This window comes from Thalassophryne amazonica, chromosome 2 (genome assembly GCF_902500255.1).
Source record: "Thalassophryne amazonica chromosome 2, fThaAma1.1, whole genome shotgun sequence".
Taxonomy (NCBI): Eukaryota; Metazoa; Chordata; class Actinopteri; order Batrachoidiformes; family Batrachoididae; genus Thalassophryne; species Thalassophryne amazonica.
The window spans coordinates 94,073,675-94,098,418 of NC_047104.1; the positions used below are offsets into that span (position 1 = coordinate 94,073,675).

Sequence of the window (24,744 nt, forward strand, 5' to 3'; positions counted from 1 at the left end):
TCTGTGTGTGTGTGTGTGTGTGTGTGTGTGTCAATGATTTTGCATCCGTTTCTACTGCAAAATTCCTATTGTATGCTGATGACACTTACCTTTTTATTTCCAGCAAAGATATAGGTGGTTTGGTTAAAAGTTTAAACAATGATCTCTTGAATTATTCAATGTGGTTTAAAGTTAATAAATTATCATTAAATATAAAAAAGTCTAATTTTGTTATTTGCTGGCAATAAAAATGTAATCGTGATCAAATTTAAAATTTACATAGACAACGAAGAAATATCAAGGGTCTCTTGTACGTTTTTTTTGGGTGTATGGATAGGTGACAAATTGTGTTGGAACGAACATATTGAACATGTTTGTAAAAAAAAAAAAAAAAAAAAAAAAAAAAAAAAAAAAACCTAAGTCGATGGGAATCATACGCAAAATAAGATATTTAGTACGTTACAAATGTCTTAACATTACAGTGGTCCTTCGCTATAACACTGTTCACCTTAAGCAGCCTTGCAGTTTTGCGGATTTTTTTTTTTTTGTGTGTGCAATTTTGCATGCTTTTTTTTTTTTTTTTTTTTTATACAGCGCATTGTGTTCTGCATCCTTATCAGGCATGCCGGTCGCGGCACCACTCGGCATCACCGCGATTGCTCTCACTGCCTCCGATGCGCTTACTGAGTCTGCGGGCTCGGTAAACGCAGCAGCGGGCCAGTCACACTGCCCCCCTCTCTGCTGTGCGGAGCTGCGGCCAACTCTGGCAACAGGTCCAGAGACTACGCTCGCTGTTTTGATGCGGAGCACTCCGGCAGCCCGCAAGGATAAACGTCTTGTGGATAAATCCACAGCGCCGCTCCATAGTCTCGGTAACCACAGCCGCAGAGCTCCGCGGCCATGACTTGGATTCTTTGCGGGTCCCGCATCGGTACCCCCGGAGGCAGTGAGCAAAGGGAGAGCACACGCATTGTGTTCTGCGTGTGTCTGTTTATAATCTTCTTGCCCAGAAGAAAAGAGTGTTTACACAGGAGAGAAAAGTGAGAAAATGTTAATGCTTGTTTGAGAAAAGTGTATAAAGTGTGTAGTGAGGGGTTTTACAGCCTTAAAACATCTACAACCCCTGGCAAAAATTATGGAATCACCGGCCTTGGAGGATGTTCATTCAGTTGTTTAATTTTGTAGAAAAAAAGCAGATCACAGACATGACACAAAACTAAAGTCATTTCAAATGGCAACTTTCTGGCTTTAAGAAACACTATAAGAAATCAAGAAAAAAATTGTGGCAGTCAGTAACGGTTACTTTTTTAGACCAAGCAGAGAGGAAAAAATATGGAATCACTCAATTCTGAGGAAAAAATTATGGAATCATGAAAAACAAACAAAAAAAAAAACGCTCCAACACATCACTAGTATTTTGTTGCACCACCTATGGCTTTTATAACAGCTTGTAGTCTCTGAGGCATGGACTTAATGAGTGACAAACGGTACTCATCAATCTGGCTCCAACTTTCTCTGATTGCTGTTGCCAGATCAGCTTTGCAGGTTGGAGCCTTGTCATGGACCATTTTCTTCAACTTCCACCAAAGATTTTCAATTGGATTAAGATCCGGACTATTTGCAGGCCATGACATTGACCCTGTGTGTCTTTTTGCAATGTTTTCACAGTTTTTGCTCTATGGCAAGATGCATTATCATCTTGAAAAATGATTTCATCATCCCCAAACATCCTTTCAATTGATGGGATAAGAAAAGTGTCCAAAAATATCAACGTAAACTTGTGCATTTATTGATGATGTAATGACAGCCATCTCCCCAGTGCCTTTACCTGACATGCAGCCCCATATCATCAATGACTGTGGAAATTTACATGTTCTCTTCAGGCAGTCATCTTTATAAATCTCATTGGAACGGCACCAAACAAAAGTTCCAGCATCATCACCTTGCCCAATGCAGGTTCAAGATTCATCACTGAATATGACTTTCATCCAGTCATCCACAGTCCATGATTGCTTTTCCTTAGCCCATTGTAACCTTGTTTTTTTCTGTTTAAGTGTTAATGATGGCTTTCGTTTAGCTTTTTTGTATGTAAATCCCATTTCCTTTAGGCGGTTTCTGACAGTTCGGTCACAGACGTTGACTCCAGTTTCCTCCAGTTTCCTCCCATTTGTTCCTCATTTGTTTTGTTGTGCATTTTCGATTTTTGAGGCATACTGCTTTAAGTTTTCTGTCTTGATGCTTTGATGTCTTCCTTGGTCTACCAGTATGTTTGCCTTTAACAACCTTCCCATGTTGTTTGTATTTGGTCCAGAGTTTAGACACAGCTGACTGTGAACAACCAACATCTTTTGCAACATTGCGTGATGATTTACCCTCTTTTAAGAGTTTGATAATCCTCTCCTTTGTTTCAATTGACATCTCTCGTGTTGGAGCCATGATTCATGTCAGTCCACTTGGTGCAACAGCTCTCCAAGATGTGATCACTCCTTTTTAGATGCAGACTAACGAGCAGATCTGATTTGATGCAGGTGTTAGTTTTGGGGATGAAAATTTACAGGGTGATTCCATAATTTATTCCTCAGAATTGAGTGAGTACATATTTTTTTCCCTCTGCTTCGTCTAAAAAATTAACCGTTACTGACTGCCACAATTTTTTTTTCTTGATTTCTTATAGTGTTTCTTAAAGCCAGAAAGTTGCCATTTGAAATGACTTTAGTTTTGTGTCATGTCTGTGATCTGCTTTTTTTTCTACAAAATTAAACAATTGAATGAACATCCTCCGAGGCCAGTGATTCCATAATTATTGCCAGGGGTTGTATAATAATTGTAAAAACTAATGCTAATACTAATACTTCGCGGGTTTCGTGTATTGCGGGTTACTTTTAGAATGTAACTCCTGCGATAAATGAGGGACCGCTGTATATTACAGTTTAGTTTATCTTTATTTAACTTATTGCAATATTGTATGGGGACGTACCTTTGCAACTTATATAAACAATTTTTATTTTACAGAAAAAAATTGTTCGAATAGCTACTTTTTCGAAACCTAGTGCTCCAATTGCACCTTTGTTTTTAAAATTGCAGCTCTTAAATATCTGTCATAAATATTTTCTTGACCTGTATGTTTGTCTTCAGAGCTCTTCATGATATTAGTTGTCCTTTTTTTTTATTTTATTAAATATTATTTTGTGCATAACCATCAAATTCATAATTATCCGACAAGGCAGACCTCATATTTGCATTTATTTTTGCATACGGTACAGAGGAGGATTCTCGTTTCTTGCCCACAAGAAGACAAGAGTCCCAGATAGTGTCTTTAATCCACACAAAAGTGACTCACAATTGACATCTTTAAATGGCTTTAAGAGGGGCTAAGAAGCGGACTTGCTGCTTCTGAAAACCAGCGAAGCAGAGAACCAACGAAGCAGCGAGTCACAGCACTGCTTCGTTGCTCCAAGCAGAGCCACTGCAGAAGCAGTTGACTGCATACCGTGCGGGTCTGCAGTCAGTGTAGAGAAGTGATCATCTTCCTGATGAACACCCTCAAAAACAACGGCCACTCTGAAGGACCGATAAGGGAAAAGATAAGCAAAAAGGTTATTGATGTCACTGGATCGAATCATTTCGATTCTTGAAAAGAACTGGTTTTTGATACCTAACTCTAGCCAAGACTTGCTAGCCAACCCTAGTCAAAAGAGTGGCTTCAGGACAACTCTGTAAGGGTGATTCTTAGACTACGGGCACTTATTATGTCCTTTGATCATATTGTATGAAAAACAGAAAAAAAATGGGAAATTTCACACTTTTATAATTACCTTTACAATGAAAGTGTGTTAAGAAATTTGTTGTAGTAGTCTATGATGATAAAAATGAATGGTAAAGAAACTTTTTTTTCTAATGTTTTAAAATATCTCTGAATAAAATATCAGTAAAATAATCAAAACATAATTGGGGTATTCAATGTCATACAACTGTTGTGATTTTTTTTTTTAAACAAAATGTAGTTGTCCCACACTATTGCCATAATTTCCACCACAACACTGTAATGTCCCTTTAAGCAGTTTGTATGAAAGATTGTTTGGGTAGTTTCTATGGAGATAAACAGTGACATCAGAGCACATGTATATAGCACCAAATCACAACAAACAGTTGCCCCAAGGCGCTTTGTATTGTAAGGCAATGGTGTGGTGGAAATTACATTTACAAGGCCAATAGTGCCCGTAGTTAAAGAATCGCCCGTAAATGTCCTTGAGTCTGCTCAGGTCTGTCTAAAGTCTGCAAATAGTTTTTTTTTTTTTTTTTTTTTTTTAAATCAGTGGGTCTAGTTGCTAGTAAATGAATTGTGTACAAGTTACATGATTAGCAACACTTGCCCCACACAGCAGGGAATGAGGCACTGTTACAGATTTTACCGTGAACTCCGTGTCTTGTTGAAATGACAAAAATGGATGAAACATTCTGCTGCAGGGAGATGATTTTAAAGTTCATGATGAATAAATTCAAATGGCGTTGGTTCAACAAAAAGGGCCAAAAGGCTGAACCGACTTTTTTAATCATGATCATTTACAGAAACGATAACATTCCCGGTAAGTCTTTGATATTGTTATATCATGTTTTTGATGGAATTCTTTCAGTTGACGTTATTTCTCACAAATCAAACTGTCTTTGGGATGAATTTACTTCAAAGTGTCTCTATACAAACAAAGGCTGCAGCTATCAAATAGATTTGGAATTGAGGATTCTATCGATTTTATCGAGTAATCGGATAAAAAGTGCTTCTGTGTTTTTAAACAATATCAGTAGTGGCAGGGCTCTCCCTAAGCAATGGCACAATGTCACTGTGCCATCATGCAGATTTTTAAGTTTATGGTGTGTTTTTCTCTTTGTTTTCCCGGCTAACTATTTATTTTTTCACAATAAGAGTTTTGGAGCTTTGCCAAACCATAAGCCCAGGCAGTCTGTGAAATCTTTGCCTCGAACGTTTTTTGTAATCAAATTATTTGTTACTCGATTAATCATTTCAGCCCTAATGCAAACATATGTTAGCCTGCTAAATCTGCATTTTATGGTTTCTTCTGTATGTGCATTGTGAAATATTCATGTGAATTAAAATATGATAAATATTTAACATGCTGGTAGAAGTCAGATATTGATGTGAAAAACGTTGTGCTTCGTTTTGCATAACACTTAAGCTGTCAGTATCCCAGAAATGCTGATGTCGGCACTGGATGGAAAAATCTGTGTGATTGCGTTTCCCATTTATAGAAGTGAATAAGAATGTAATTTAAACCCAATTTTGATTCATCCACATAAATATTAATCTGTCTCTGTATCCTTGTAGCTCATGGTGGGGTGGAGTGCAAATGGGACCCCCTGATCCAATTCTGGGGGTGACAGAGGCCTTCAAAAGGGACTCCAACCCCAAAAAAATGAACCTGGGCGTTGGAGCCTACAGGGATGACCAGGGCAAGCCCTTTGTTCTCAGCTGTGTCCGAAAGGTACAAACTATCTCATCACTATCTGAATTCAGACTGTGCTTTTTAAAGATGTATGTCACATCCAAATAACTTTCTGAACATGGCCAGATTGCTCAGGGTTTTTCTCATCATCATGTTCATGCAGTGCACCAGTACTTTGGTGTGAAATGCATATAATTAAATCTGTATCAGTAAGCAAAAGGGTGTGTGCAGAGTGTTTGAGCAAATGAGTCGTCAGCAAAATGTTTTTTTGTTTGTTTTTTTTTAATGTTTTTCACATTCTTTACAGGCAGAGGCCATGATTGCAGCCAAACAGCTGGATAAAGAGTACCTTCCCATTGGTGGTCTGGGGGAATTTAACAAAGCCTGTTCCCAGCTTGCTCTTGGTCCTGAGAATGAGGTCTTGAAGAGCAGCAGAGTATGTTGGGCTGTTGGCTACATGACACTAAACAAAGTTGGCATTAGCTGTAACAGATTTTCAAATTCTTAACTGCATATCTCACCTCCCAACAGAGTGTCACTGTCCAGACCATCTCTGGAACTGGATCTCTGCGTGTTGGAGCCAACTTTTTGGTGAGGTCCTGTCACTTGTGAAGTTGCATTAATATTTAGATATATGTGGATAACTTATGTGCTTTTGTTCCTCTTTGGTACAGTCTAAATTCCATGGAGGTCCACGTGATGTCTACCTGCCTATGCCATCCTGGGGTAACCATACCCCCATCTTCAGAGATGCGGGCATGCAGCTCAAAGCTTACCGTTACTACGACCCCTCTACCTGTGGATTTGACTACAATGGAGCTCTCGACGACATCTCTGTAAGATATGAGTGACTGATAATGTATGATACGTCTACATGGAGAATAAAGGAGAGAATTGTTTCTTCAACATGACTTTACCAAAAAATTTGCTACTTTTGCATGATCATTTACAAGTGTAGTTCATTTTGTTTTTCCCTGAGAAATGAGATGTTGCGCACTGACAAAGAATAATAATTATTATACTAGCACGTTGCCCATGGGGATCCATGGGCTCTAGATTGGGTAGTGTTTATAAAATAGGTAGCTGACATTTTTCAAGGGTGGTCATAAATTAAGCACAGTTTCTGTAATGAGTTGGAATGGCATGCGAGTCCAGAATGTTTTTAGAACCTTAGATCTCAACAGTTTTTAGAGGAAGAACTCGGCCCTTTAATTTGCTGTTGATTATGCAAAAATGTTTTGTTTTTTTTGCTAATTTACTGTCTAAATGTATTAATCATTTGTTTTGGTTCTTGTTATCATATACACACATTATTGTTATTGTTTTATTATTACTTCCATTTTGTCATTTGATTTTAAAAAGGACCACAATGGAAATAAGTGTTTTCACTTTCTTGTGTCATCCATGTATTTTAACGTATTTACAATTATATTATGTACTTACATTGAACTTACTAAATAAATTCAAGCATACACATACACAGAGCCACCTTTGCTTTTAATATATAGATTACCCACCCCCTGCTGGAATGGCATGTGAGTCCATAAGTCTATGGTTCAGTGTTATTAACTAATGTTTGTAGTTTCTCCAAAAATATTAGTCCTATCAATGTTCCGTTTTGGCAGCATTCATCCTTGACCCAAATGTCAGCTCTCCCCAGTTTGTCTGTGATTGAAGTTATATGCACACACCCATACATGTACACAGACCCCACTTCGCTTTTAGTATTTTGTGGCAAGCTGCGCGGAAGAACGAAAACCAAACCAGGGCTTCTTGCTCCAAGCAGGTGCTTTTATTTTCACAAACTTAAACGGTGGCGAAAGACATCAAATGTACTACACTTCTCATTCATGGTAACAGCAACATGATGCTAAACCAATTGAACTGCAAAAAACACAATAAATCAATAACACTACCAACACTGTTAAACTAACATGAACCACAATAAGAACATTTAAAACTTCAGACTCCCATGGTGCAATGTCCATTGTTCACCATTCTTAGCTAATTTCCCTAATTTCTCCAAAAATATTAGTCCGATCAACTTTGTTGTGCAGCGTTCATCCTTGACCCAAAATACATAAGCCTACCAAATGGCAAATGTAGCATTACCCAGTTTCTCTGTGATAGAAGCCATACATGCACACAGAGGGCACTTGGCTATTATAAACCAGATTATTATGTTTCCATGCAGTGAAAAATGCTGAGCTGTAGAAAAATAGTGGCCTAATGTTGGAGCAGTTGGCCACCAGCCAGTGTGGTTTCTTTTAATTGTTATACACTCAACAAAAATATAAACGCAACACTTTTGGTTTTGCTCCCATTTTGTATGAGATGAACTCAAAGATCTAAAACTTTTTCCACATACACATCACCATTTCCCTCAAATATTGTTCACAAACCAGTCTAAATCTGTGATAGTGAGCACTTCTCCTTTGCTGAGATAATCCATCCCACCTCACAGGTGTGCCATATCAAGATGCTGATTAGACACCATGATTAGTGCACAGGTGTGCCTTAGACTGCCCACAATAAAAGGCCACTCTGAAAGGTGCAGTTTTATCACACAGCACAATGCCACAGATGTCGCAAGATTTGAGGGAGCGTGCAGTTGGCATGCTGACAGCAGGAATGTCGACCAGAGCTGTTGCTCGTGTATTGAATGTTCATTTCTCTACCATAAGCCGTCTCCAAAGGCGTTTCAGATAATTTGGCAGTACATCCAACCAGCCTCACAACCACAGACCACGTGTAACCACACCAGCCCAGGACCTCCACATCCAGCATGTTCACCTCCAAGATCGTCTGAGACCAGCCACTCGGACAGCTGCTGAAACAATCGGTTTTCATAACCAAAGAATTTCTGCACAAACTGTCAGAAACCGTCTCAGTGAAGCTCATCTACATGCTCATCGTCCTCATCGGGGTCTCGACCTGACTCCAGTTCGTCGTAACCGACTTGAGTGGGCAAATGCTCACATTCGCTGCCGTTTGGCATGTTGGAGAGGTGTTCTCTTCACGGATGAATCCCGGTTCACACTGTCCAGGGCAGATAGCAGACAGCGTGTGTGGTGTCGTGTGGATGAGCGGTTTTCTGATGTCAATGTTGTGGATCGAGTGGCCCATGGTGGCGGTGGGGTTATGGTATGGGCAGGCGTCTGTTATGGACGAAGAACACAGGTGCATTTTATTGATGGCATTTTGAATGCACAGAGATACCGTGACGAGATCCTGAGGCCCATTGTTGTGCCATACATCCAAGAACATCACCTCATGTTGCAGCAGGATAATGCACGGCCCCATGATGCAAGGATCTGTACACAATTCTTGGAAGCTGAAAATGTCCCAGTTCTTGCATGGCCGGCATACTCACCAGACATGTCACCCATTGAGCATGTTTGGGATGCTCTGGACCGGCGTATACGACAGCGTGTACCAGTTCCTGCCAATATCCAGCAACTTCACACAGCCATTGAAGAGGAGTGGACCAACATTCCACAGGCCACAATTGACAACCTGATCAACTCTATGCGAAGGAGATGTGTTGCACTGCATGAGGCAAATGGTGGTCACACCAGATACTGACTGGTATCCCCCCCCCCCCCCCCCCCCCCAATAAAACAAAACTGCACCTTTCAGAGTGGCCTTTTATTGTGGACAGTCTAAGGCACACCTGTGCTCTAATCATGGTGTCTAATCAGCATCTTGGTATGGCACACCTGTGAGGTGGGATGGATTATCTCAGCAAAGGAGAAGTGCTCACTATCACAGATTTAGACTGGTTTGTCAACAGTATTTGAAGAAAATGGTGATATTGTGTATGTGGAAAAAGTTTTAGATCTTTGAGTTCCTCATACAAAATGGGAGCAAAACCAAAAGTGTTGCGTTTATATTTTTGTTGAGTGTAGTTAAGTGACGTGCAGCTGTGCAAAATGTCTTGAGTTGAAAACAAAAATGTGCATTGTTCTCGTAGTTGACTAATTAAAAATCTATTTCTTTTAAAACAGCTTTGTGTATGGCCTTGGGGTTTTTTTTATTGCAGAAAATCCCAGAGCAGAGTGTGATCTTATTACATGCTTGTGCCCACAACCCCACTGGTGTGGACCCCAGGCCTGAGCAGTGGAAGGAGATTGCTAACATTGCAAAAGTGAGTTGACATCACTTTGAAATTGCTGTTGTTACATTACTGTAGATTGCCTTTAATGACTTTGACTGTTCAAAAGCCACAGCTGTATTTTCTGGTACCTGAAATGTTAATGCACACTTGTTTTTTTGATTGGTTTTCTTTCTGTAAGTTTCCTCTGTTTTTCTCACTTCTCAGAAAAGGAACCTCCTTGTCTTCTTTGACATGGCTTATCAGGGCTTTGCCAGTGGAGACATTGATCGTGATGCCTGGGCTGTGCGCTACTTCATTGAACAGGGCCACAACATCCTTCTCTCCCAGTCTTTTGCAAAGAACATGGGTCTTTATGGTCAGTTTCAGTGAAGTCCTTCTCATTTCCACTGTATGCTAGATTCCTAAAATAAATGTAGAAGTTTGTCAAAAGACTGTAGCTGTTTCCTCCCTCTTCCCTTGACAGTTCGGACAAAATCACTGATGAAATGGAAAGTGAAACGGCGCGCACAGTGTCACTAGCATTTCCAAATCTCTTAAGTTAAAACCTTGAGACATCAGAATAACTGGAATGATGTTCACACATTACATTATAATGACTGAATGCTGCATTCATACATAGGCAGGACGGGTTACGAATGTCATATTTGCCTCATTCTTGGCACTTTCCTGACATTAACATGACGTAGCGCATCTGAATAGGTCTCTTAATAGTGCATGTTGGTGTGTAATATTTGTGATTTTTCATGGAGCATGTTTTTGGCTGTCAAAAAATCTTCCACAAATGTCATGCATCACCCTCATTTTGCATCATGTCGTGGAGGTTGCAACTGAGTGTTGCGACCTCTTCTCTGACGTGCACAGAATTAAACCCTACTGTACCGCATTCAGTTTCGTTGCTGCAGTATGCCAAAAGAGGAAGTCTCTTTCCAGTGCTCCTCAGCGTGCTCCTGCAGGTGTATCGCCTGCTGCATGTGCCTGATGTTTGGGAAAACGAGCAAGAAAAGAGCCACGTGGAGCCACACATTTGGCTCTCTCATCTCCTCCTCCTTTCTGCGCAACTCCATGGCACAGAGTCCAACTAAGCATGCAGTCACAAAGTTCTTCTGTGGATTTTGAGGAGCAAACTGGAGCGATCTTAATTGTTCAGCAACTGACGGTTGGCTGAATATGGGGGTGTGTGTGGAGACAATTCGCCTCATTCACAATGTGAGAGAACTTAACGATGCACTGTTATGCGCGGTTGCATGCAACAACGTGGAACATTATTCTTGACCGTGCGTAATGGTTCCTGATAATTCTCCAGCAACATGTGCCATTAATCGTAATGCGTGGTAACTGGTTGCAGCAGTTCCTGAGGACACCTGACGCCTCTGCTCCGAATCATCATATACGTGAACAGTGGCCAAGAATGTATACTTCGTGGCATTTGTGACTTGCTGTTATGTGTAAACGCAGCTTTAAAGTTGACGACATGACAATCACTGATTTGGAGCATGTTCTGTAGTGTTATAGAAATCATATTAGGTAGAAATTTACTTCTCCCTAGTGCATATAGTTGCTTACAGGCAACTATAGGGCACATTATTATTATTATTATTATTATTATTAGCCTTATTTTGAAGGGATTCACAGCCAGCCGTTCTTCTGTTTACACTCTAACTGGTTCATAAATTGAGGCTGTAAAATTATAGAAGCCAAAATGGCCAATTGTAGCAGAATGGAAATCCAGGAAGTTATTCAGTATTTAGCAGTATGTGGTGTCTTGCAGCTACCCCCCTCCCCCACTGACATTTTTAAAATATGTGCTTCAGAAGACTAATTGATTCTGATTACTAAAATGTCTGAAAAGGAAGTAATGTGTACTCTTTGTTTTTATTTTGTTTCTCACTAACTTTCACAGGTGAGCGTGTGGGAGGACTCACTGTTGTATGTAATAATGCAGACGAGGCAAAACGTGTGGAGTCTCAGTTGAAGATCCTCATCAGGCCCATGTATTCCAACCCTCCAATGAATGGTGCCAGAATTGCAGCAACTATTCTTAACACACCAGACCTGCGCATGCTGTGGTACGTCCTGATGAATTCATTGCCTTGTTTGAAGTGTGTGGTCACCAGTGGTGGGCACAGCTAACCAAAAAGCTAGCTTTGATAACAGTTAATCTGCTAACTGAAAAATTAAGTTTGATAAAGCTAAACCGACAAACCCCTAAAAAATTTGGCGGAAGTTACAGCTAAAAGCTAAACCGCTAATTTTTAGTAAAGATAATTTTCACAGCTGTACAGTCTTGCAGGCGTGTTACACGGAGTCATGCACAGCAAGGCAGTTTTGACTCATGGCTAATTTTAAACAACCTAATTCCAGACGAGATATCGAAATTAACGTCACCTTTTTCAATTTTACAAAGTGAAAATATCAGCAGTATGTTTTAGTTTTAAAGTAGTACACAAATTCTGAAGGTTTGACGTTAAACAGACATGCTGAAATGCATTTTGGGAAAATTCAAATGACCTGCTGTCATCACTTCCTCCTCCCCCCCAATCAAAATGCAGAGAACACTGCCATCTGCTGAATGGAAGTATGATAGACCAACTAATTTGTGTGTGGTATTGAGGTTTTAAATGTTGAAAAATTTCAGAAAGTTTGCATTGAGACTGTCTGATCAGGCTGCAAAGTAACCACTGCACACGAACATCAGTATTAACGTCATCCCAACATAAAACTTGTCAGGAAAGATGACTTTAAGCTTGCTTTCAGCTTGTTTTCATCTTGGAATATAGTACGCGCCATGGGATTAATATACATGCTGTTGGATTAAACTGAACAGTGTTTGGTACTTTCCCGAAGTAAGTGAGGTCATACCGGACTTTTCCATTACAAATGGGGAGGCCCACGGAATGAACTCAGTGGTGAAGACGATGGAATATGTCTAAAGATGATTCTAAAATGACAAGTATGATCAACTGAAGAATTAATGTGTTAAAAGTAATGTCTAAGAATGATTCTAACATAACAAGTATGATTAAATGAAGTATTAATGTGTTAAAAATTATAATTTAAATATTTAATTAAATATAATTTTGTATATTGTGCCTTAAACTCTCCTGAATATATGATCTGGGTTTTTACATGTTGTTGTTTGTTTTATGTAAACCTGTGAGAATCTCAGGTTGTTTCACCATTATTTACAGTGGGCGGGGAATCACTGTGAACTGTGATCGCTTCATGTTCATATCTTTCTGGGGGAAACTGAAATTTGTTCTTTAACATCTTGCTTATTGTCCTTTACAGCACTGTTTGTTCCAGAATAATATGTATAAAATATTTGAAATTCGGTTTGCATTTATGAAGTTCCACGCAGGTTAAACGTAGCAGACATGGAATATTTGGAATACGAGGTCTATTAGAAAAGAAACCGACCGTTTTATTTTTTTAAAAAACTGTATGGATTTGATTCATGTTTTTACGTCAGCCAAGCTTGAACCTTCGTGCGCATGCGTGAGTTTTTCCACGCCTGTCGGTGACGTCATTCGCCTGTGAGCACGCCTTGTGGGAGGAGTGGTCCAGCCCCCTCGTCGGATTTTCATTGTCTGAGAAGTTGCTGAGAGACTGGCGCTGTGCTATCAAAATTTTTTTAAAAACTGTGAGGCACATCCGAGTGGACACCATTCGAGAAATTCAGCTGGTTTTCGGTGAAAATTTTAATGGCTGATGAGAGATTTTGGATTGTTTCTATCGCTGTAAGGACTTCCCACAGAGCGGGATGCCGCGCAGCGCTCCGAGGCGACGTCGTCACCCTGTTTCAAGCTGAAAACCTCCAAATTTAAGCCTCTGTTGACCCAGGACATCGTGAGAGAACAGAGAACTTTCAGAAGAGGTCGGAATCAGCAGTTTATCCGGACATTCCACTGTTAAAGGAGATTTTTTTTTAATGAGACGTGCGGACGGACTGCCACAGGAAAAACACCTCCGTGTTGATAACCATTTGTAAAATCCAGGCGGCTTTTGGTGGCTTACAGTTGAGTATCTGAGAAATTGTTTAACAGCAGGGCATGTTCCAACTTGTCCTTAAGGCTTCCAGCGGAGGTGTTTTTCCTGTGGCGGGCACGCCGCGCCGGCTGCGAGCCGACGCACCAATCCGTCCGCACGTCTTGCATTAAAAAAAAATCTCCTTTAACAGTGGAATGTCCGGATAAACTGCTGATTCCGACCTCTTCTGAAAGTTCTCTGTTCTCTCACAATGTCCTGGGTCAACAGAGGCTTAAATTTGGAGGTTTTCAGCTTGAAACAGGATGACGACGTTGCCTCGGCGCGCTGCGCGACGTCCCGCTCCGTGGGAAGTCCTTACAGCGATAAAAACAATCCAAAATCTCGTTAAAATCTGTTTAAAATTGTAACCGAAAACCAGCTTAATTTCTCGAATGGTGTCCACTCGGATGTGCCTCACAGTTTATGAAAAAATTTTGATGAAGCACAGCTCCAGTCTCTCAGCAACTTCTCAGACAATGAAAATCCAACGAGGGGGCTGGACCACTCCTCCCACAAGGCGTGCTCACAGGTGAATGACGTCACCGACAGGCGTGGAAAAACTCTCGCATGCCCACGAGGGTTCAAGCTTGGCTGATGTAATCACACGTGATTCAAATCCATATGGTTTTTTAAAAAAATAATAAGGTCGGATACTTTTCTAATAGACCTCGTATTTGTATGAGCAAGTTTTCAGGCTCTCATGCAGCAGTCTCTTAAAAATGTTATGAAAGGCATAAAAGTTTGCCTATTTTGGTCTTATAATGTTCATTTACAATTGTCGTCATGTAGTTTCTCAGTGTTATTTTGACTGCATCAACTCTCTGGTGCGCAAGGGATTATGGGATATCTCAATGGGGCGAATTGTGGTACTTTAAAATAATATACTGTCGTGAAACTGAAATAAACAAAACATGCCGATTTTGACACCCACTGTAAAGTTGCTGTAGCTTGTGTGTTGGTTTTTACTAGAGGTGCACCGTTCAGGATTTTTTAGGCCGATCACTGAAATTTTGATCTGCCGATACCGATCAAGGCCGATACCGATCAAGTACATATTTGGATCATGCCCAAAATAAGAATATAGGTCTAATGTATAGGACTATTTTTGCATTAAAACTTAATGATGAAAACAAAAAACATGCATTCAAATAAAGACACTAGAATAAACTGCCAACTTTTGTTTTATTACACTGACTTTGTTCTACCAGCAAGCTTTTTTTTTTCCATGTTTCATGTTGCTCAGGTTACAGCCTACAGAGAATACGTTGAGAATGTAAAATACAGCCCTGATTCTGTGGGGTTAAAATTGTCTCAATATTTGTAAATGCACACAGGGTGATCTACAAATAATCATTGATTTGCAAATGTGTTCAGATATCCACAAATGCAAATTTCATATTTGTAACTTGTAAATTGGTCTTTGCAAATAATGTTGTATTTGCAAATATAAAACTTAATTTGTAAAAAAAAAAAAAAAAAAAAAAATTACACTTGTAAAACTGGAAATTGCATTTGTGAATAGAGTTTCAGCATTTGTGAATCACCAATTACATGCATTCATCGCTTTCCTCTGTGACGTAATTTTGAGACATTCTTTTTGCGAAATCCACAGATCCACAAATGCCTACTGATTCACAAATACACACTCACGCACAGTGGATATCCACTAGATGGCAGTGTGGTTCCATTCATTACACAGCAGTCTATTTAGATCTCTCAGAGCCATTTGACTCATTTTGACTTCTGATATGAGCTGGACGGACATGGACTATATTAGATGATGGCGACTGCTCTCCTTGTCCGTCCAGCTCATATCAGAAGTCAAAATGAGTTTACGTCACAGAGGAAAGCGTGTCATGACAGGACCAAGCGCTCCCTGCGCTACTGCCTGCACTGTTGTGATCGGTCCTTTTGATCGGCACATTTTGCCGATCAAGGCGTGATCAGCCGATAATGATCGCTGCCCGATCGATCGGTGCACCTCTAGTTTTTACAATGCCTGTGTTGTCTTGACAGCAGGTTTGTCTTCACTACAACAATGTGTACATGCACGTTGCAGCCAGAGACGGCTGCAATGTGCGTAAATAGTTATAGTTGATCAAACATTTGAGCTGTTATTGTTTCTGTATGAAAACGTTTTTCGTCCCACACAAGGACAAATCACGTTCAGCTCGTTGGATCTTTAGTTATTGAGCCGTTCAGATTTCGTCAATGTTCGTGCAAGACATCAAACTTGGGAGGTTGGCCAACAATCAAACGGAACGCTGACTGTACGGGAACTACGCTAATGATGAGAAACCGTCAACAGCAAAACGTAATACAGATGAATTGAGGTTGTCATCAGGATTCATTCACATTTTTCAACAGTTTGAAAATTCTGATGATGCACCAGCTACAAGGAAAATGGAATACAGATGAATTGAGGTTGTTGTCAGGATTCATTCACATTTTTCAACAGTTTGAAAATTCTGATGACGCGCCAGCTACAGAAATTAAGCTGGACGACGGTTAAATTATTTCTCTGAAAGTCAACGCAAGTCCAGATTTGTTGACTTCGGTGTCCTTCATTAGTGCCGTGTGACCATGCTTTCGTCTTGCAACAGAAGAATTACTCGCATGCTTAGCATCAATATGCTAAAGTTTAAGGAAGCCAAAGGGACGACCTGAACTGCATTGCAACTGGTTTATTTGTTGACACACCTGGACAGTCAGCGGCATGCGCACAGCACCACACACTGGTGTGGAGGAGTAGTGGCTCTTTAATACATCACAATACCTTCCTTCTGTTCAACTGAATACAACTTTTAAAATACAAGTTAACATTTAAAATAACCAAACTTTAATACAACCGTTAAATGACTAAACATGTTTAAACTTCCCCAACACTGAAACACCCCAATATAAAACACCCAAAAAATTATAACTCTTCAACTTTAACAAATAAATATATTTAAAATACTAACAAGTCAAAATCAACATTCTAAAACACATTAAACTGACTCAGGGAAGGGGATAGACTGTCCCCAAACCTGGAGTAGGTCAGGGGTTATTCTGCCCTGTGGCCGAGAACACACTCACTAGCTATGTGACCTGTTCTATGACAATTGTGACACTGTTGTTTCATGTAAAAGCAGTCTTTTTCACTGTGATTTGATTTACCACATCTGAAGCATTTTTCTCCCTCTACTGGTGGAGAGACAGCTACTGCATGCACCTCCCCGAGCAATTTCAACTGCTGGGATTCTCTTGCAACAGCTTCCACCGCCAGTCTCGTATAAAGTACCTCAAAGTGATGCTTGAGTAAAGGTATCTTACCATAAAATTACTTTGGTAAAAGTTAGTCTCCTTGAAAAATATTACTTGAGTAAAAGTCTCAAAGTATTCGACATTGACTGTACTTGCGTATCAAAAGTAAAGTTCTCATATAAAATGTACTTTAAGTAAAAATATTGAGTACTAAAACTAAAATCCAAAATGAGTGGAGGCTGAAATGGTGCCACAAAAAGAAAGCCAGTGTGGTGTCTGGAGAAACCAGGAGGGGCCCTCAGCCCCTATGAAAGGCTGGATCCGCCTCTGGCCGAGCAGTTGGTGTTGGTGACGGGATGAGTGAGCAACAGGTGGACAGAAATAGCTGTAAATAAAGTTGCTGATGCACAGTCTTTTTCCTGGAAGACCCACACACACTTTTCTGTTAAACACAACTGCCAGGCTCTTGTGAAACAGAACAATCATTTATAGCTACACAGTTGTGCCAAAAACTCTCTCTGAGGTTTCTTCCTCAGAGGGAGTTTTTCCTTACCACTGTTGCTTTGGAGGTTAGCAAGGTTAGACCTTGTGTGAACCACCTTGAGGCAACTCTGCTGTGATTTGGCGCTATATAAATGAAAATAAATTGAGGGGGGAAAAAAAAAGTTGCCAGAAATGTAAATAATGAACTAAAGTACAGGTGCGTCAAGTTCTACTTAAGTACAGTAACAAGGTTTTTCTACTTTGTTACATTACAACACTGTCCATCGCCAATGCTGTGTTTACAGCACGCTGGAACATTAATGCTTCATCAGTTAGTAACTCTCTGAATATTCTCATTAGTCAAACCACACACATCTGTCACGCAAAGGATCTTGCAGATATTTGCCAAAATCACAATGTTCAGACAGTTTCTTTAACACAGCCACATATTGTGTGACATTCTTCCCCTCTTCCTGGTTATGTTTATGAGAAAAAAACCTCTCCACAATTATGATGGGTTCTGGAGAGAAATGCTCACTTAATATTTTCCTAAAAACATCATATGGTGCACTTCCTGGTTGGTCCGATACTAACAAGCTGTGCAACAAGGCGTATGTCTTTGGTCCGATAACGGTCAAAAATGCTGACACTTTCTTCGCAGCTGAAACTTCATCAGCGGCAATAAAATGCTCAAACCTCTCGGCATACGTCGGCCATTGTTCCGTGGCTTCATCAAAGGCCTCTGACAGATGAGCTCTGCCATTTCCTGCTCCGCTTCTCCATCAGCTTCGCCGTCTCCATCTTGCAACAACAGTGGGTCTATAATCATTCAGTCATCCTTGTCGCTAGCTTGTTGTGACTCATTAGTCTTGTAACAGAAGAATTACTCACATGCATAGCATCAATATGCTGAAGTTTAAGGAAGCCAAGCAGACAACCTGATTGAACTGCGTTACATCTGGTTTACTTGTTGACACCCCTGGACAGTCAGCGGCATGCGCACAGCACCACACACTGGTGTGAAGCAGTGGCCCTTTTATACTCTATACATCACAGCACCAAACAGAGCTAAGTTCCAAAATGTATGCCTTGATTTGTCCTTTCTTCTTACCCAGGCTGGAGGAGGTCAGCGGCATGGCCAACCGGATCATTAAGATGAGGGAGCAGCTGGCGGCCGGTCTGAAAAAGGAGGGTTCCACCCACAACTGGCAACATGTCATTGACCAAATAGGGATGTTCTGTTTCACGGGCCTCAAGCCAGAGCAGGTAATGGTTTTATAGAGTTTGACCAAAAACTTAACATTTGGCTCATGCTGGACTTGTTCAATCTGTCTGGATTTAAGCATTTGTAAGAGCAGTCCAATGTTACTCATGTTAATTTATCATCATACTGGACATGCATCCTAGAAGGAGAGAGCATATCTCACCCATATTGGCCTCTCTTCATTGGCTTCCTGTTAATTCTAGAATAGAATTTAAAATTCTTCTTCTTACTTATAAGGTTTTGAATAATCAGGTCCCATCTTATCTTAGGGACCTCGTAGTACCATATCACCCCAATAGAGCGCTTCGCTCTCAGACTGCAGGCTTACTTGTAGTTCCTAGGGTTTGTAAGAGTAGAATGGGAGGCAGAGCCTTCAGCTTTCAGGCTCCTCTCCTGTGGAACCAGCTCCCAATTCAGATCAGGGAGACAGACACCCTCTCTACTTTTAAGATTAGGCTTAAAACTTTCCTTTTTGCTAAAGCTTATAGTTAGGGCTGGATCAGGTGACCCTGAACCATCCCTTAGTTATGCTGCTATAGACGTAGACTGCTGGGGGGTTCCCATGATGCACTGTTTCTTTCTCTTTTTGCTCTGTATGCACCACTCTGCATTTAATCATTAGTGATCGATCTCTGCTCCCCTCCACAGCATGTCTTTTTCCTGGTTCTCTCCCTCAGCCCCAACCAGTCCCAGCAGAAGACTGCCCCTCCCTGAGCCTGGTTCTGCTGGAGGTTTCTTCCTGTTAAAAGGGAGTTTTTCCTTCCCACTGTAGCCAAGTGCTTGCTCACAGGGGGTCGTTTTGACCGTTGGGGTTTTTCTGTAATTATTGTATGGCCTTGCCTTACAATATAAAGCGCCTTGGGGCAACTGTTTGTTGTGATTTGGCGCTATATAAAAAAAAATTGATTGATTGATTGATTGATTGATGCATCGCAAGATATAGTTGTGGGGGGGTGCATCCTGCTGTAGAAACCATAATCACAAAGCACATTAATCCACATAGATGTGTTGGGAAAACCTGAGACTTAAAACAGGTGTGAAATGCAAGACATGGACAGTTTATACAAAGCACTTTTCTGATTTCCTGTATTTTGTGGCACTTGCAATATTGTCACAGGTGCACTTTGAGTGCTTATGCTTATTTACTGTATTGTGTTTTCTGTAGGTGGAGCACCTGACAAAAGAGTTTTCTGTGTATATGACAAAGGATGGCAGAATTTCCATGGCGGGCGTGTCATCTGGAAATGTGGGATACCTGGCACATGCTATTCATGCAGTCTCAAAGTAGACTGGATCCTTTTTGGAAGACTGACAGATTCAAAGTAGAGATGTTGAAGAATTGACACCTCATACTGTGTCAGTCCATCGGTCCGTCCGTCCGACGGACAGATAGACTAACTATATTGACTTAAAATTGGCTGTTGCTGGATTTAATGTCAGCTTTGATGGCATCTATTCCCAAGAAGACATACAGTTTATTCCTGGGGGTGGAGATGATCATGCCCCCATGCCAAGTTTAAAAGAAAAAAAAAAAGTTTTGTCTGATAGGCTCATCTTAATTTATGTGGATTAAAGTGTTGCTGGCTGTGCGTTTGTATTTTTTAATGAAGGTTCACAGATTATCTGCTGTCAACTTGATTACTATGAAACATTAAAAGAACCAACATTGAGTTAATGTTAATCCCAAGCAGTGGTTTTAACTGTGAGTTAAGAGCTGTTCTGTAAAAGCCTAATGGAAAAAGAATGTTTTGTGTTCTTGGAGCACTTTATAAGCAGTGAGAGACTACTGTTTCAAGATGAGGCTGCAGTGTTTCATCGTTGGGCTTGATCGCATTAGCAGACAATTATTTTCAGGCACTGTTACCATCAGGCTAACTTGTTGTGGTAATCACTCATTGAAGGTCTACGTTTTGATGACATGATTCTATGTATGAATCTACTCATTATGATTGTAACGTTTTAAAGGCATTTGATGTAGGGATGAATCCCTTTGATTCACATTTCTTAAAACTTGGCACTTACCCTCAGTGTTTTGCATTCTGTCATACAACAGTGGATCTCGTCATGTACTTTACTATACAAACAATAAACCATTAAAGTTTAAGATCCAATCTTGTATTTCTAAAAATTTGCTTGAAAATGTTTTTACCGTTGAATGATTTTTATGAAAGATTTGTGTCTGAAGTTATTTTTCCAACATTCATTTGCTTTTTGAGTTGCTTCCCCTTCAACACAAACCTTCGACTTTGAGTCAGAGTTGGAGCATCCATGTGTCTGTGGGATGACTTACAAAGGTCAACTCACTAGAACATCGCGGTCACTTTTGTCTTCACAATTATTGGTAATAAGGGCACAGGCATCCACAAAGCATATCACAAGCAGGCAGGAGACCTCTGTAGGTGCAGATTATTTTTTCTTACACTTTAAGAAAAACCTTCAAATTTGGAAAATGTCCAAACATTTGGTTTCTCCTGTCTTTTTGTCATGAAAAGAGCAGGATTTTCTTCATGTCTGACAGCCTTCTTACCCAGTTAAGGATGTCTCGTCATTCTGGTCCATGACTTGAAGCTTCAGTCTGTGTAATGTATTTCTGGGTTTCAGATCTTGATGTACCAAGCAGACATAACCTGGGCTTGTTATCCATCACCAGCACTTTCTCTGGTCACTCCAGTTGTGAGTCTGGCTTTGAGATATGCAGTGGTCATGATACATGTCTCCACACTATATTAACCGGTGTGTTCACACACTTCTTGCATTTCTTGCCAAAACTTTGCCTTTTGTTTTTATGTATTTTGCCACAAAATTAACAGCACACCTCATCTGTTCGTCTGCTTTGGGCTGAGTGACTGTTCAGTACAAACACCTTCCACCGCTTCCATATTTTTTGTTCTGTTGAGTGCAAAACTAGCATCATTGGAGGTTATAATCCTTCCACCCTGCCTTCAGTTGTTCTTCTGTTCACTAATTCTAGTAGCTTTTGTAATTTGAAAATTACCAAAATCGATGACTTTGATGCTAAAATTATTCAATATTCAGTCCTAAGTTTAGGGATCAGGCAAAAATTAGAAGTCCAGTTGTAAAAGTGATCATCGTACTACGTAAAGTATGAATGAGCTTCCTGACTCTGGCCTGGTAATGACCACAGAATGTCCAATGTGTTTATAAGTGTCAGAGATCCAGTTCCAGAACCTTTATTTCCCGGAGTAATGCCTGGCACCATTTCTAGACACCTTTGTAGCAACGGCACTCTATAACTATACTAATCACGCTGTGTGATCACCTGTCATGATCATTTTGATAACTCTGAATGCGCCGAGAAACAGATATGAGGAAACTGCATATCTTTGGGTGATGTCAATACAGTGCGCTAAATCCACTTACTATAAACAGTTTAGTAGCATCCTATGCTTAGAATTATCAGACGTCTGTGATTTAAAAAAAAAAAGCTAAATACAATTATGGTTACGTTATGCCGCTTATGGATTTTCTAACGAATGGGGAAAAAAACCATAGTGCACACACACATAATATATATGTATATATTGATGGATAGAGTGCATCTGGAAAGTATTCACAGCACTTAACTTTTTTCACATTTTATGTTACAGCCTTATTCCAAAATGGATAAAAAAAATTTGTCCCTCAAAATTCTACACACAATAGGTAATGATTATTTTTGTTTTTAAGATTTTTGCAAATTTATTAGAATTTTGAGGGAAAAATTAATTTACTCCATCTTGGAATAAGGCTAGCTATAACAACAAAATGTGGAGAAAGTGAACCCCAGAGAATACTTTTTGGATGCACTGAATATACACTCACACTGTTCATATTTTGATCTCAGTGTGTTAACATCGCCAGATGGCGCTGTCTACAGAAAGATGGGGGTTTTCTACATGACGTTTACAGGATCTGATTTCTGCTGCCTTCTAAAGGGCATAAAACATGCTGCTAAATTTCTCATCAGATTCTAGCTCAAGGGCATCTCAACTTCAACATACAACTACCATGACCGTTTTCACTGCACAGTAAGGAAGTAATTCTTTAAAATAAATTTTGAAAAAGCAATGGAATGAATAGGTTTGTTTGTATGTGGCCCTGCAATAGACTGGCGTCCTGTCAGGGGTGTACTCCGAATCATGCCCAATGACTTGGGATAGGCTCCAGCCCCCTGCAACCCTTAATTGGTGCCCCTCCCCCACCTGGAGAGGCCCAGTGCACCCGCAGCCAGTAGAGAGAGAGCAGCAGTTTGCTATCAAAAACACTCAGAAAACTACTAAAGTTTGGTGAAAACGTAAAACCTGGCCTGTACGGAGGAGGAGTGTACTCTGGTTTTTAACAATTTGGTGAGTTTTGTTTAAGGAATACCGCTTTTCTCAGAGTTTTCTGTTTTTTTTCTTCTGTGAAAGTTACTCTGTAAATGTACGAGGGCTGTCAATAAAGTATAGGTCCGACATGTATATGTCGGACATGCTTGAACCCTCGTGCGCATGCGTGAGTTTTTCCACGCCTGTCGGTGACGTCATTCGCCTGTGAGCACTCCTTGTGGGAGGAGTCGTCCAGCCCCTCGTCGGAATTCCTTTGAGAAGTTGCTGAGAGACTGGCGCTTTGTTTGATCAAATATTTTCTAAACCTGTGAGACACATCGAAGTGGGCACGGTTCGAAAAATTAAGCTGGTTTTCAGTGAAAATTTTAACGGCTGATGAGAACACAAGCTCAGGCTCCTTCCCCCCCAGCGAGGTGACATTCCACGTCCCAACACCCAGGGGCTGTGAGCATGGACCGGGCCACCCGGCCTCGACCGCCACCCAGTCCTCTCTGCACCTGACCCCCATGGCTCTCTCTGCAGGTGGTGAACCCACAGGAGGGCGGGCCCACGTCGCTCTTTCGGGCTGAGCCCGACAGGGCCCCATGGGCTAAGGCCCGACGACCAGGCGCTCGTGCGCTCGCCCCAACCCCAGGCCTGGCTCCAGGGTGGGGCCCCGGCTCCGCTATACCGGGCGACGTCTCAGACCTTGATTTTTTACTGGTCATGGAGGTTCTGAACTGCTCTTAGTCTGACCCGTCACCTAGGACCTGTTTGCCTTGGGAGACCCTACAGGGAGCACAAAGCCCCCAACAACATAGCTCCTAGGATCATCCGGGTATGCAAACTCCCCCACCACGATAAGGTTGCAGCTAGAGGGTGCCACCTTATTCCCTAGAGGGTGGCAGCTTTATTCTCTTTTCTGCTAATTTGGACCAACACATTTGACGTCTTGTATGAGCAATACAGACTGGTTGTAGAGCCCAAAGACAGACACTCACTGCCATACGGGTATAAAGTCGTTCTCAAAACCCATGCAGCAAGGAAAAAGCGTTGGCAGGGTGACTCAAACTCAGGTGAAGTCAAACTTAAGAGCGTGAGTTGTGAAATTCTTGAAACTGGACAGACAAACGTTTTGGAAGGGTCTGTGACATGCAGAATATTGGAAGCTGGAAAATGGGTGACTGTTGAAGCGCCAGAAATGACTTACTAACCTGGTGGTCTTCTTGTCAAAGATGGGTTGGCAACCCTGCCATCAAAACTCACTCACAGCATTCCAGTCATCGTGAAGAATGAATCCAATCATACTATTACTCTCACTCCAAAAACAGTGATTGCAGAAATTCATGCCATTCAAAGTGTTCAACCAGCCAGCAACCAAACATTGAAACCCAACACTGAAAAGTCAAAAATCGAGCTCAGTAAAATACCTTGGTCACATCATCTCAGAATGGTATCAGAACAGACCCTGATAAAATCACACCACTCAAAACATGGCCAGAATCAAGCAACTTGAAAGAACAGAACTTTCCTTGGATTTTGTAGTTACTATTAATCAAAGATCATGCAGCCTCTCAACCAACTCAGTGGCGGACACCCACCTTAGTGGAAAAAGACAAACGCAAAAATTGACACAGCCTGATACCACAATCCAAAAGACCTCTTTGGATCCCGATGGACAGAGGAATGTCAAACAGCTTTTAAACTCAATCATTTTTGAAAATGACAAGTGCTTCGGTGCTTGGCTTTGCAGACCCATAAGCTCTCTTATACTTTGCATACAGACGCAAGCACTTGTGGGTTAGGAGCTGCTCTTTACCAAACTCAGCAAGGTCAAAAGCGTGTCACTGCCTTTGCAAGTCG

The 24,744-nt window shown here is 40.9% G+C and overlaps 1 protein-coding gene across 1 annotated transcript in view; it reads left to right on the top strand.

Annotated features, from left to right (window-relative positions):
• Nucleotides 1–20,678, top strand: part of LOC117527266 (aspartate aminotransferase, mitochondrial-like) — a 44,227-nt gene extending 23,549 nt beyond the window's left edge. Inside the window, exons 2-10 of the mRNA XM_034189530.1 lie at nucleotides 5,321–5,477; nucleotides 5,746–5,874; nucleotides 5,970–6,029; nucleotides 6,113–6,274; nucleotides 9,481–9,585; nucleotides 9,760–9,910; nucleotides 11,456–11,621; nucleotides 18,426–18,576; nucleotides 19,740–20,678. Of these exons, the coding sequence (XP_034045421.1) occupies nucleotides 5,321–5,477; nucleotides 5,746–5,874; nucleotides 5,970–6,029; nucleotides 6,113–6,274; nucleotides 9,481–9,585; nucleotides 9,760–9,910; nucleotides 11,456–11,621; nucleotides 18,426–18,576; nucleotides 19,740–19,862 (1,204 nt within the window). The 3' untranslated portion in view covers nucleotides 19,863–20,678. The remainder of the gene's footprint in view (nucleotides 1–5,320; nucleotides 5,478–5,745; nucleotides 5,875–5,969; nucleotides 6,030–6,112; nucleotides 6,275–9,480; nucleotides 9,586–9,759; nucleotides 9,911–11,455; nucleotides 11,622–18,425; nucleotides 18,577–19,739) is intronic.
• Nucleotides 20,679–24,744: the final 4,066 nt, after the last annotated feature.